At 38.0% G+C, this 15086-nt stretch overlaps 1 protein-coding gene across 2 annotated transcripts in view; it reads right to left on the bottom strand.

Annotated features, from left to right (window-relative positions):
• LOC139129634 (adhesion G protein-coupled receptor L4-like) overlaps positions 1–15086 on the bottom strand; it is a 46957-nt gene that overhangs the window by 1850 nt on the left and 30021 nt on the right. The window contains exons 13-26 of one of the 2 annotated variants that reach the window (XM_070695298.1): positions 9598–9741; positions 9135–9210; positions 8431–8578; positions 8106–8158; positions 7170–7311; positions 6636–6709; positions 6361–6469; positions 5795–5922; positions 4826–4918; positions 4188–4251; positions 3653–3738; positions 2667–2793; positions 1830–1868; positions 929–1216 (exon numbers count right to left, since the gene is read on the bottom strand). In XM_070695298.1, coding sequence (XP_070551399.1) covers positions 929–1216; positions 1830–1868; positions 2667–2793; positions 3653–3738; positions 4188–4251; positions 4826–4918; positions 5795–5922; positions 6361–6469; positions 6636–6709; positions 7170–7311; positions 8106–8158; positions 8431–8578; positions 9135–9210; positions 9598–9741 — 1571 coding nt within the window. Of the gene's footprint in view, positions 1–928; positions 1217–1829; positions 1869–2666; positions 2794–3652; positions 3739–4187; positions 4252–4825; positions 4919–5794; positions 5923–6360; positions 6470–6635; positions 6710–7169; positions 7312–8105; positions 8171–8430; positions 8579–9134; positions 9211–9597; positions 9742–15086 lie in introns of both variants that reach the window. The other variant, XM_070695297.1, reaches the window with a different exon arrangement.

Genomic DNA, 15086 nt, shown 5'->3' with positions numbered 1-15086 from the left:
TGGGGGGGGGGGGGCGAGGCTTCACTCCAGAGAATAGGTCGTCGATTACACACCCCTGAAGTGAATTTTATCAACCAATTTCGGGAAAATGAGGATTATAAAATGCAAAGAGAGAAGGGGATAGAGAATATAGATTGCGCTTTTCCACAGTACCCCAAAAACACCCGCTCATATATTTTGGGTCCCGGTCATTAAATTTTTGCTGAGTCATCACAGTAAAAATTCGATTATTCGAGGAAAAGAATAAAATAAATTGCAGCACGGTTAAACCTACCAATAAGTCAAGCAAAATACCGTTTCAATGATATTTTACATCATTTTTCCTTTTAATCAAACTTCAATGTTTAATGACTCAGCAATAGCTGAAGGAGCGGAACCCAAAATACATTGATATTGACAAAGCAAAAACGGGGTATTTAAAAAAAATGCTGCCGTAAGTAGACTAAGGAACTCCCAGTTCATCCATGGGGACAATGTTGGAAAAGTTGTCAAATGTTTCATTTACTGCCACAGTAGCTTTAACTTCTGAGAAACGGTGGCAGATGTTGTTGTATTCAACGGAAGAGATATGATAACTCCTCCGCCAGTTAAGCAGTTTGACGAACTCGGTGACTTGCTTACTCTTCAACTAAGAGATATCCGAGGTAACTTTTGTTTCGCTTACATACATTAAACATTGAAAAATTTGTTGCATTTACAAGACCAGGTTGCAAGAAAGTTATCTCTGCGTCGAAAAAGTACGTTTCCTTATCAAAAACAGAGAGTGAAATAATAATTTTTTGGCTAACGCTGTCATGACGATCGGAAGCGTGTGATTGATATACAATCATACCCTACAGCTGGGCATAATCGAACGAAATCAGGCCATTTGTAGGTGCCACCTATGGGCGTTGCGGGCGCACATCTCTTCACAGGTACTCACACTTACCCAGACTGTTCCCTGTGGTTTAACATACGCCTCCCATTGGAGTCGATCGGAGTTTCTCAATTGTTTCTCAATCTCTCGCTGCGATGGCGTCAGTGATTCTACCTCGTCGGCACTAGCCCCGTTCACGTCCTTCGCCGCTTTACGCCATCGCTTTTGTTTGATCACCTCGATGTGGGCTTGCTTCAGGACGCCTTTCCGGCGAACGTTGATTTCCGCCAGCTCCTCCGACGTGGCGGCGCAGTCGCATCCGTACACACAGCAGAGTTGGAGACGCAAGGAATCGGCAACCTAGAAGACAGAAAACAACCCCGAGATACTGCTATACAAAGTGTATCCAAATGTTAGAGCTCAAAGGTTCACTTTTTACAAAAATATTCCCCCAAAATGATGAGTTGAACCCCTCACCCAAATATCTCCAAATGCAAGGATAACCTTCATTTGCAACAGCATAAAGGTAGATATTTGTGTGATTTTTCAAGAAGGGGTTATATCTGTAATGTGCGTCGGTTGATGTTTTCGCTTTAGGCCAAGCATCAAAGATGCTTATAAAAAGTTGCTAACAGGTAAACTAAAATGGTTGGCCGTACATCATAGATGGCCTTCACGAATCACGTGATAGACAAATAGCTAATATAAAAATATTTGAACAAAGTAGAATTGAAGTGAATATTTTGAGCAAAGAACAAAGCAGACCGTTTTTTTATGCTAGACCTCGATAAAATATTTTTGATGCAGTGCATGATGACTGCATCGGTCAACTCTTGGTGATGACAAATTTCGTCAAAGTCGTGAGCTTTTCAGGCTATTAACGGAGGAAAAAAATGAGTTCTTGTAACAGTTACACGAGTAATTGCAGACGACAAAGGAATGAACAGAAATGTTATGGCAGATAGAACCATACCTCCTTTCTTGACACAAAGTAGTAAACAATGAACGATGCCTACAGAAGAAAGCAATGAGACAGGGAAGGTGTGAGAGCGCAGCCGTCGCATCAAAAAATAGTGTCTGTGACGTAGTAAGTGGCGCTTGTTTGTCATTCGTAAACGCTTTCATTAAAAATTACATCAATTGACCCTATTTCGACAAAATATTTCAAAGCACTGTTCTATAAATCCGTCAGAACCATTTTGATTTTGCCTGCCAGTTTCTCGTTTAACGTTAGCGTATTCACTTTTTTAACAGTTTGACTCTGTAGTCTTGAACTAGAGTTAGGGGTAGCCAACCAACCCATAGTGTATATATTTATCCATAGGCGCTGTCACATGTTGATATGCCAAATTAACTTATACTAATTTGAACAAATTAAAATTCACAGAGGCAGATGATAGCTCCACAAATACGATTTTAATTTTTATTCTGCTACCGACGAGTTTTCATTTTCCATTTCAAGCCAGGAAAGCTCCCCCAAACTGCCCCACTGTCCTCCCCTCTTTAAAAAAGTTCCCTCTGCCATTTCAGTGCCATTTGCCTTCCCCCTGCAAATCGAAAAACTCTCGTAAGCAAGAGATACACTCCCTGCTAGCCAACTTGGCCGCTTTCGAGTTGCTCGCTAAGAATACGAAACCTCCCCGCCAAATAATGAGATGTAAAAACGTGGCCCCCTCGCTAGCTAATACGGATAAAATTTGCGCTTCCAGCCGCCAAGAAATTGCTGTAGTACAGGTTACTGCATGTAAAGCTCTCTTGGTTCACCCCGGGAGAATAATGATGAAAGACAACGCTCTAATGATAACTTTACCTGGAGGAGAATAAGCAGGGTAAACATGGCTCTGGCTGCTGTGCTATTGGCTGTGATGGCCCACATACCGGCTATCCAACTCAATGTGAACAGGGCAAACATGAATGCCAAACTACGCAAGTCAAAGCTGTAGACAAGATGGAAACAGTAATTTTAATTTAAACGGTCTGCTTCCGAATGTGTATGTTTCAATGTGCAGTGCGACGATAAAACACACATTCAGAGACATCAGAGAATCACCAAACTTAGAAACTTTCAAAAGAAAGCTGAAAACTCACATGTTCACCAGAGCATACAGTGTGGCTTAACTATTGAGTGTCACAGAGCAAAACCTGTTTTGGATTTTGGCGCTATATAAACTTTTTCTGATTGTTTGATTGAGTGCGACGATAAAACACACATTCTGGAAGAAAAAAGCTCGACACCCTCGGGAGCAATGGTATCAAACATTTAAAAGCCGATGAATATCACTGTTGGATCAAATGACAGGACAGGAATCCCGTGAAATTGACATGGCCTACTATGGCAGTCCAGCTAAGACTAGGCTAAACGTCTTGGCCCGCAACGTTTTGATATATATATATATATATATATATATATATATATATATATATATATATATATATATATATATATATATATATATATATATATATATATATATATGAAGGCAGTAATGAATGTTTTTATTTCTCTCATCACGCACGTTAAACTCTATAAACATAAGTCAATTCCGCTCTAATGTGTTCCACAAGAAAAGTTACATTGATCCGACAAAACTTACCTTGGAAATATCTACCGGAATAAAATTGCCAAGATTGAAGAAGTCTAGAAAAGGCCCAAATTGAAGAATGCTGCAATCGTATCATAATCTTTGAGATACATTTGCAAAATAACGTTTAGAGAGGGCCACCTAAATCAAACACTGTGTTTTTCATGATAGATATCGAGCCCTGAGTTTTTTTTAAATAGGCCGAGTTACTTACAGGGTGAGTCCGAATTCTTCCATCTTAACTCTGCACCTGTAGAGGCTCGTCTTTCTGTACGTCAGCAACATCACTGAGAGAGTTGCCTGGGAAGAAGAGAAAAAAAAAACGAACGGAATAGATTGCATGTTTGTAAGCACGTGTCGAAAACCACGGAGGGAGCGTACAGACATGTAAATTGACGATTGCAAATTATTAGCTAAAGGGTTGATATTTGAGTATACTCCATACAAGTCTTGTTTGGGGCAATTGCGTTTCATATATCCATCTCACAGTGAATTGAATATGAAATATGTAAAACATTTGAAAAATAAAACCGTACTGTACTTCAGAACACCATCGATTTTCAAAAAAAAAATGTTTGCTTAAATTCATTCGCTCGATTTGAAAACACGCCCCGTACGACAAAAAATGGCCTTGAGCTCTCACGTTTCTCTCGAAATATCAATAAGCTGGCTGACCGTTCGTTAGGAATCCTCTAAAGCAAGAATCCTGTACGAGGATTGGAGAAAATGTAAACTTTAAAGCCAATTACCATGTAAAGAACCATAGCAGGGATAATGATGACGAGAGACACACGGCCTGTAATGACCCAGCATCTGCAAGTGCGTGGAAAGTATTAGATTGTAAGTGCAAATCAAATATAAAACTAATTTTAGGAAACAGTAAAATTAAGTAATATAAGTCAAAAAGCAGGCGCATGTCTTTTTTGCATTTACAAATCCAGAAAATGTAATAGATTCGAAAGATCATACCTTTAAATACATGCACACATATTACTTCCATTAGTACGTAACAAGTTTACATACATACATACATACATACATACATACATACATACATACATACATACATACATACATACATACATACATACATACATACTTGCATGCATCTATGCATATTTTCCCACATACAGTGTACACCTATGTACTTGCTTACATACATAATTCTCTACATAAATGAATACACTGACATGCAGATACATACATAGATAATGCAGACATACATATGCACATAGAAACGTGCATAGACATATAGAGTTATATAGGTACACACATACGTACATAGAAAAATAGATAGACATAGATAAAGAAATCCATCCATCAATACATACGTATACATACATACATGTCTGTATGCACAAAGAGGAAAGGATAGCCAATGTCTTACCGTTTAGCGTCTCTGTAATCTGTGTGAATTGCAGCAACAGAAAACAGGCAATAGATGACTGGACTGACCCAACCAATGATTAAATAGGACACCCTGTTGAGTAAAACAAACAAACAAACAAACATTTGAGTTGCATTAATGTTGATGAGAAAAAAATAGCCTTTACAATTCCATACAAGCAATGGACTTTATCCATCTACGTGCACTCTGTTATCAGTAAATTATATTAAGCTCGTATTTACATGAGAATGTATTGTAACTATTATCGTCATTACTTCAAAATGGAAACATTTGTTATCAACTCGTTTCTCAGAAAGATAATGAAAGGAAAGGCTGGTTTCAACTTCTTTATGTTTTTTTATTCATTTGACCCTATTGCTGTTCTTAACCCAACTGAACTATCTGTGCTTGGTAAAGTAGCTATTACTCCTGCAAAAAACGCCTCCTGCGCGATACCAAAAATATGCACATTTTCCCTATTATTGCCATGTGCGACCGTAACTGAAACCGTCTCATCACCTTTATCATCAACCGTCATCGTCGTCGTCGATATACTACATTATAATAAAAAACAATGTCAATATCAAGTAGTTCTGACAGTAGCTCTTATCGCATCTTTACCAGATATCATGATCGTAACGGTCATAAAATACAAATCATCAATCAAATCATCAATACCGCCATCTTTTCGCCATCACAGTCGTCCGTGCAGTTGTAATGGGAATATAAGAAACTGTACTAAATCAACGCCTTCTCTAGGGGACAGGTTTATCAACTTCATCTTTCAAAAGAACACAGGACTAACATTACGGGAATACTCTGAGTGTGAACAAGCACAAAAAACTAGAGCAAGGCTGAGGAATTGAGGCGTGCCTCGTTATAACTTTGTTATCACGGAATCTGAGTAAGATTTCTGCATTGCTCGTTTGGATATTCATTCATTATCATACACATAGTTCTCCAACCTACCTAGCCCTAGAACTCTTGTAAATAAATGTTCTTATTCTCAGTAGCAGGTGAACAGCCGCCAGCAACGACCAGGAACAGGCACTGAGTAGAAAGGCATTCACGCAGAATGCGATCAACAAGCAATGCACCTGCAGATGAGCCAATTATAATAAATAATGAGCAGGAGATATGCGCATAGAAAGACTTGCATATTGTGCATCGGCATATTGTCAAAGACTTATGTTTCATAGAAGACGTGCTGTAATTGTTCCTTGTCACGAATTTAAGATAAAAATACAGTCTAATTATGAAGGACAACATGCCCCTTTCTAATTTACATTTATTCGTTCTAATATGAACAACCTTGTGGTATATAGGTATATGTCCATGGCAACACAACATCCGCTGATGTTTTGCATAGTAACAGAGGGATATTCTGATCGTCTGACGTCATCTCTACTCATATTTCTTTGCATGAATCAAATCGCCATACAACTGTGCAAATTATCGTGGATTTCGTCAATTTCAAAATAGTCGTCATCCCCGTGTCACGTTTTTTTCTGATTCTTGTTTTAAGAGAAACTCACCGTTCCCTCCCTGTCAGACTGGGAATTCATTGCGGTGAAAATTGAAGCCGTCAAACAGAGAAAGGAGACGAGTGTGTTCTTCAGGACAAAGTGGTGATCGTTGTTAATCCTGTAAAATTTGAAATTTGAAATGATTTAGAGATCTTTGTGCGCTGCAAGAAGCCGAGAAAACGAACATAGTATGCTCCGTGGAGACACTGTTACTGGAATGTTTTAAGTATCCTTGTTCGACACATGGAAATCACAGCCCAAAAAATTTAGCGAAGCATACATACCTTGCGAGTAGTAGCAAAGCAAGCGATAATGTGTAAATTGCGATAACAATACCCAGAATAATTACTGCAAAATCCTGAAGAGAGACGGAGAAAAATAACAACTTCAGCGGTTTTATGTCATCTATTTAAAATCAGCCACGATTGGAACTAATTTGAGAGAATAGTATCTTTAATTGCTCAAATGTATCAAAGGTGTTAGGTGCCCTTTGGGCGACATTTGCAATATTACAAATTCTGCATAACAACAAGTGAATTGCAAAAATACAAGCTTTAGAAAAGTAGATGAGCTTTTTTGCTGATCAAACCAAAGTAACTACATTATCCTATTCTGCCAATTAGTTCAAATTCTGCTAAAATAAGATTTTTTTTAATTGGGCACTGTTTCATAAAAGTTACCGAATGATACTTTGAAACAGGGTCGAATTTATTCCGAAAAAAGCGGCGGTTCAACTGTATGTTATTTTTATCGTACGTTCACCAGAACCATTTTACATTCAGGTTTTTTCTCAAGAACTAATTGATTTATCCCTGTACCTCTCTTGTCTGAACAACTTCAGCAGCTCTGGCGGTAAACGTCATGATAAGGCCAAATTCAGCGAGACGGCTGCAATTACACAGGGTGTACCCTTCGTCGTCATTCGTTTCTTGGATAAAGCAGCCGTCGGTTTTCCAAATTCTGAAAACGACGAACATTTTGCGCGTTAGAATTGACGTGAGAATGCGGACAGGAGTGAGAGAGTCTCGAAAAATAGAGACGGAGACGGGCAGAAAGATAGACAGACAGCTGGATGAATTCAAGGATAAAGACATACGAGGACAGACAGATTCAAGGACGGGCAGAGAGGCATACGGCCGTAAAGGAAGTCAGTCAAGAAGAAAGGGGAAATTAAAAGAAAAACACACACACATAAACACAAAGCAGTGGAAAGACAGGGAAACAGATAAGAGGAGAGAGAGAGAGAGAGAGAGAGAGAGAGAGAGAGAGAGAGGGACAAGTAAACAACAGAAACCCTCTTTAAAACCCTAAAATAGATGCATGGAACTGTTGATAGAAATTTACATTTTCGTATCCATGATGCGCAACAGGCGCTTGAATCTATTTTCAATCGTCATACATCGATCCCGTCCGCGGAGGTCTCAGCCTACAGAAAATCGGCCTTAACGAGTATGCGTCGCCATGGCTATAATATTCATGTTCGACTCACAATCATTCGAGTTCACCTGTTTTCTGTGTGTTTTTTTTTATTTAGTTGTATTCAACGGTTTAGTTGTCGATGCTCCCTGTGACCTGACTTAACGTCACTTGATTCATGGAAGACAATTGGGCTGCGGCTCTGTGCTATTAGTTGGCATCGAAATATTTACAGACGGGAAGAGCTATTCACACGACATTTTGATATCAAGATGGCAAATTATATTTTTTTTAGAAACCTTGACAGCATGATTTATCAGAACACAAGTATTACGCACCCATTTTCGTGTCCATCCACCAGGTACACGCATGTCTTAGAAACCGATCCTGCCTGCAAAGGTGACTTCAAAAGAAATGGCGATTAGTACATTAGACCAAAAAAAGTGTGTATAAAGAGTAGATATAAATTAAATCAATGATGTAGTACAAGATGTATTGAGCTCGAACGGGTATATATGAAGACGTTAAACGAAAGAAATACAGAACAAAATGCCTATTAAGGTATGTCGAAAAGAGATTTGAGTCCAAAAATCGATTTGAAATGTTTGAAAGTGAGTCGATCTTTACGTCACAATAATTGGTATTTTCAAAAATATGCTGTACCTTTCCGTGATTAAATTTTACCAGGACACTGATGTCACGTGATGAGATTGCTTCTGCAGGGAGTAAAGACACGGCGATCACTTCAGAGAAAACCACCTGCTGTGTATTGGCTGATTCCTCTTCTGTGGAGGTCTGCTGTGGAAGGTTTCTGCCAAAAGTAAAATTAGGCCATTTAAAGAAAATTATTTGTTTTCCGTCCTTAGATTTTTTAAATACCGTACGAGTCAGCCAGGGAAAAAAACAAACAGACAAAACACACATATGTATTAACATGAGCTCAATTTTTATTTGGTTGCTTTTGGAAAAATAATATTTGTATTTGTAATAGTGTTATCATTGTGTTCGATTTCTTGATTTTCTCTCAGACTGAAAACCTATCAGCCCGAGGACGGCAAACAAATTATTATATTTAAAGCGCCTTATTAGATACACAATTCATTGGCCGCCAGTTATGCGCACACAATGAAATAGAATGGTGACTTTCTTGACAATGCATTATTTTGTAATGCGATGAATTGCCAGTGACGTCGCCTTTAATCAGCTACAGATACAGAGTCTATCGATCCATTATTTTGTAACGGTCTGGGACGTCCGTGCCTGTGTGATGCCGCTGGCTGTGCGGTAACAACGGCATCGGACCCATTTTGTGAGCATAGCGCAGCCAACGGCAGAAGTGGGGTAGGAAGCCATGGAAAGATACTTACTGTTCCACGACGATCGTTGGTGGCAGAATATTTCCGATCGTTTTCAGCTTTGTCTTTGTGATCCAGATTTTCGTGCCTGAGAAGAGCGAACCATAAGTTTTAGAAAATGAAGAGTTTCTGTTAACCGATACGCTCTCCATATAACTTGATTTGCATACTCATTTTACGCTCACCGATTGACCTTTTACTAATGACTTAATATAAGATACGTACGAAACAGCATGAATGTAAAGCAATCTAGACAGCCCCGCAAGGTTGACAGTACGAGATTACTCTATCATTATAAGTCGATAGCAACGGCTGCTTCATGAATTCATAGTTTTGCTAGTCATTTGATAAGCAAACTAGGGGTGGAAGCCCCTATCTTTTTAGGTTACGTTGCACACTCTTGTGGTATTTGGGCAAGTGACTTGCTTTGACCTTATTAAGACTAAAAGATTTGTAATTGGAGTGTAAAAAATACCTTTCTTAGAGGATTTGCCCGCATTGAACTGTATAATGACGTCATCTTGGCCGTCCTGCACTCTACATTTCACCAGAGTATTACCTTCTATGTTACCAGAAACATTCATTCTGCAAGTGACGTCGAAGGGTTGCGATTCAAAAGCTGTAAGGAAATAGTAGCCAGGGTCACGTGATTGATCAAGTCGAGCTTTGATAAATATTTTAGAGAGGGTTGGAGGTTAAGGCTAACCATTTACTGTTAATAAAGATATACTGATCTGGAAAAAAATTCTGTGTTAATATCACACAAGGGCTTAGCTCTAGTGTAATTTCAATAAAGTGACAGTTCCCTGTTCGTGGTTGGCGAGCGACAGAACCCACATATTTTTCACACTCAATTTACCCATCTCACATACAGCCTAATCATACATGATTTGAAAGCTTATTTTCTCTTCTTCAAGAAAATTGACGATGTGTAACTGCCAAGTAGGGCCGTAAACCCCTAATTCACACAGATACCCCATTTGCATAATTCTAATATAAAATTACAAAATTCATTTTTAACTACTCTAAACCTGTTAAGCATGAAAGTTAAAGAAGTATTTTTATGAAGCAATGATTCAACGTGAGCAAAATGATTTTGTTTTTATTAATTGTTGTCGTGTCGATTTGCTTGTGATTTTATTTTTCGTGGGACCGCAGTGGAAATAAGTTTTTAACTTTTCTGTGTTATCCCAGCACTTCTGTCTTTGTCTTTTTTCTTGTTTGTACTGTATGGTTATTTTTAAGTGCTAAATAAATCAATCAATCAATCAAAAAACATGCTTTAAGTCTAATGAGTGATATATTAAACGAAGGGTATTAGCATGTAGAATAGAGGTATGAACTCTAAACATGTATTGAACATGTTCTTATTGAACATTTTCATATAAATCGTGAATATCTTCGCTCATTTTCAATATTCATAAAATTTCGTTTTAAACGAATAGTGCCAACAGTATGGAGAATAAATATCTGAGCTTTGTTCCGAAATTGTTTTTGTTTGTTGAGGATACGCACAATGGGACTTTTCCGTGTCTAATCACTATATAGCTGAACAAATAAGAACATAATAGCTGTTTTTCAGACAACCCTTATGCATAATAGATGTCACTTTAGTTTGAATTTCTATAGAAATAGTTTTGATGGATAATTAACCACATTTGTGAAATATTGAACGTTTCAGTTCAATTATGTGGCACATGAAGACGGAAGGCACCAACTTTCATTTCATCTTATTAATTGGTATGTAATAAAGGGGAAGCAACTCCACTCCTCCACTTTGAGTAACGATACTGAACTTTACTGATGAGGAAGTTATTGAGATGCTTCATTTCCTCATTGATAACACATTAATCATATTTGCAGGCATTCCAACTGGAACAAACTGTGCCACCACTTCTTGCTGTTTTGTTTTTTTATATTCATATGAAGGCGAATTTATGGCTTTTTAACAACACACACAGATACATTGATGATGTTTCAATTTGGAACAATCCCAGTATAACAAATTATCTACATCATATTTATCCACATGAGCTCGAGATCCTAAAAACAACGGAAAGTATGGATTTGGCTTCATATCTTGATCTGTTTATTCAAATTAGACAGAATATCCTTTACAAAGGGCTATATGACAAGCGGGATGATCTTGATTTTCAAATTATCAAATACAGTATTTGTCTGATAATATTCCATCTGTTCCAGTTCCTGAGGTACTGTAGAGATTGCAGCACATATAATGACTTTCGAGAAAGATATACATCATTGGCAATTAAGTTAGTGAGGCAGGGCTTCTCAAAAAATAGGCTTGAAAGATCATTTAAAATGTTCTATGGTAGATATGGAGACAGAGTTTCCATATACTACATATCTGCATATGCAAATGATACGTGAAAGCATTCCTTACTTTGACTAATGGAATGATTCAGTACCTTAACTTGATGACTTTGCCTTTTGACACTTTTGGGCCATTCTTGACTGGTGTAGCATGCGAGAAGGGTATGCTTACCCATCCCCTGACACCTGGTACAATAACACATTCCTTATAAACTGGTTGAAGATGATCCTTTCTGACATTGTCATTTTTTGTGTTGTGCGACCTTGTAAGTTTATTACCTTGAATGGTTTGGGTTATTGGGTTTAACTTCATATTGTGTATGATATGTGTATATTTTAAGTGTATATTATATTTGGCTGTCTTATGTAAAGTGTTGATTAGCCATGTCGAGTAATCAAGTTAACAGTAAAATACTAACACCACTTTGGTGTCTCCTGCCAATAATACACAAAACGCCACCACCAGGAACTAAGCTCGTAGGATGCCCCATTATAAGTAGATGCTACAATCCAACCTTTCACGTATCAGAATTCATTGGCTATTTTCTCAACAAATCGTGAAGAAATAACCACCATACATCAAAGATACAACATTGAGACAATCAAAGTTCCAGCCAATGTCACGTGACATTGGTGACACTAAACATAGTGTCAATGTACATTAACACACCACACAATGAAGCAATCGAATCAGCCGGCAGAGCATTAAATCAGGAAAGACAATCAAACGATTATATAATCAAACAACCACCAAAAAATGCATGATAGTTATACAAAAAACAATCTTAAAAAAACAACAAGTTTGAATTCAACAACGAATTTAACCGTTTACGTGGTTGCAGTATGGGTTCGTCTCGCTATGGCTTATCAACACTTTATATAAACCAGCTGTACATAATATACACTTTCAATAGACACAATACCATACATGAAAAGCAAACAACTAAGACATTCACGATGTGTGGAGCTGCCCTCCCTTTATTACAGGTCACCGATTGTGTCTGCTCTCAAATTAATCTATCCTGCACAGACCCTTGTTCCTGCCAAGGCAAGGATAGCTATGGCAACCTTTTTACTCATGACAATGCTTCTGAAGAAAAGGATGATGAATTACAAGATTTACTCGAAATGAATGAAATTGTATCACCGTGAATGATATGGATCATGGATCATGCCATTGCTTTGACTGCATCTGACTATGACATATTGTTTGGGCTATAGAACTACTTTTATCTAAGATAATCATGTAGTTCATGCGGATCTTTAGTATGTCTGTACTTAATAGTAGTTGGTGATATTTTCCCGACACATCTTTAAGAAAAATGTTGGCATTCAAATCATTTATATGTTTAATATCAACTTTAATATACAAGTTTTGTTTAATCTGTTGCCATAGTTATACATTACAAGAATTTTTAGTATTCTTTAGTGTCATTAATAGGTCTTGATATGCTGTGAATAGTTATATTATATTCCTAAAATAAGGCACGTTTTGGAGAAATAGCCCCTGACCTATAGAAATCAAGCATTGTTATTGGATAATATTGCAAACTGGAAGAGTTGTTCATGTGTTTTAAAAAATATACGAAACAAACGAAATATCCATTTTCAGAACTCATTTCATCTGTTTGTTTTCCATGTTGTAAGCACTTTTTGTATGTCATAATGCTTGCAGTTGCATTGATCTTGCTCTTAAAGTGTTTAAATGGCGTTATTCAAAAGGGAATAATATGTTTTCAATATAAATATGAAATATTTCACTAAAATCGCTTTAATATCTTTGGATTTCCCTTTTGTATCCTACAAGCAGATACTTTTCATTTGATATATCACTTAATAGCTATGGCAGTTAGCAATGAATTTTCTAATGCAATTTTACAGATAAATTCACACTAATGGGTTGTGTATTATAGAATAATACAGGTGAATTCACATTTGTCCACATGAATATAGGCCTTGCTGATTCTTGACTGTATTTATCTGTATATGCAATATTCAGCTAAAATACAGGCGATTATCCATGCTTATACACTAAGTATTATAGGGTTCTCATGTGGAGCTGTGACATCTTCTCTGTACCTCTCTTTTCGGATGGTTTTGCTCAAAGTTCTACTTCGAAAAAAAGAGCGCGTACAGACTATAGAATGTTTGTAAATAGGGTACATGTGTGAATTATACAAATCGGGGGGGGGGGGGTGTAAGACTCTATTTGGCCGCTCCACATCTTTATTTTTCCTGTAGTAGGGATAGTAAGCTTTTGAATTACGTATTATGTGGCAGTTTGTGAAGTGGGTACGGGAAACTCCTAAAATAAGACCTGTGTTTTGATTTTCCACTAATAGTGCAGCATACTTTGTCCCATGGTGATGAACGGAGCGGTGACCTTGACATAATGGCCGCCGCACACGAGAGAAATTAGCTGAGCAAAGTTTCATTCGAGGCTGTTTTACTCGGCTAGTTTACCCTCGTGTGCGGTTGATTTTTCGTGAGTTTTTGTCCTCGCGAGGCGTTGAGCAAAATATCCAACCTGTTTGATATTTTTTGCCTCGCGAGGCAAAATGCTCACCGTGTGCGCCGGACAAAGTCATTTTACTCACGCCTTTACACTAAAGCGCATGCGTTAAAAATCACATGACGATACAAATGATGTCGTCTAGTAGGAGGACAAATGGTGGAACTTTGGTGCAATTATCCTGCGCTATCATGTAAGGTCTGTTGACTTTAAAAACAGAGACATAACGTTCTCATCGAAATGAAGCACAGCACATAATAAAGTTCCAGAGGACAGCAAGCAAAGGTCCGCTCAGAGAAAAAAATCTTGCGACGGTACTGTCGACATTAGCTGTGGAAACGCAGCTATCTGTTGGCGGGGTAGCGTGCGTTGCTATGCGGGTCATCAAAAGGTCAACCCCGCCACGGATACGGGATACGCATGCGCTTTAGTGTAAAGGCGTGAGTAAAATGACTTTGTCCGGCGCACACGGTGAGCATTTTGCCTCGCGAGGCAAAAAATATCAAACAGGTTGGATATTTTGCTCAACGCCTCGCGAGGACAAAAACTCACGAAAAATCGACCGCACACGAGGGTAAACTAGCTGAGCAAACAGCCTCGAATGAAACTTTGCTCAGCTAATTTCTCTCGTGTGCGGCGGGCATAAGACGGCTGCAAGTGGTCAGCGCACGCACGGCCGATGCTATCGGACGGTGTGATATGTTTTATCCCAAAACGAAAACAAATGAATGCTTTTGATTTATATTCACTTTATGGTTAATTTAGCAATTTTATAACTTTATTGCGTGCAAAGCTTGCTCAAATAAAAATATTTGCACGGAAGTAAGACGTCAAAAATTTTAGATCACTTAAATTAGCCCCGCAAGGGATTGACCGGACAAGTGTAGTGGGACGCCTTGTTACAACCGATAACGTAGTAACTAACCGATAACGTATCAAACCCGATAACGTAGTAAAAATTCACCGATAACGTAGTAAATCAACCGATAACGTAGTAACGAACCGATAACGTAGTAATTTTTTCTAACCGATAACGTAGTAAAAATTTACCGATAACGTAGTAGTTTTTCCTAACCGATAACGTAACAATAAATTTACCGATAACGTATCAAATTGAA

Source organism: Ptychodera flava, chromosome 3 (assembly GCF_041260155.1).
Source record: "Ptychodera flava strain L36383 chromosome 3, AS_Pfla_20210202, whole genome shotgun sequence".
NCBI classification, from domain to species: domain Eukaryota; kingdom Metazoa; phylum Hemichordata; class Enteropneusta; family Ptychoderidae; genus Ptychodera; species Ptychodera flava.
This window is presented reverse-complemented; position numbering and strand designations above follow the sequence as displayed.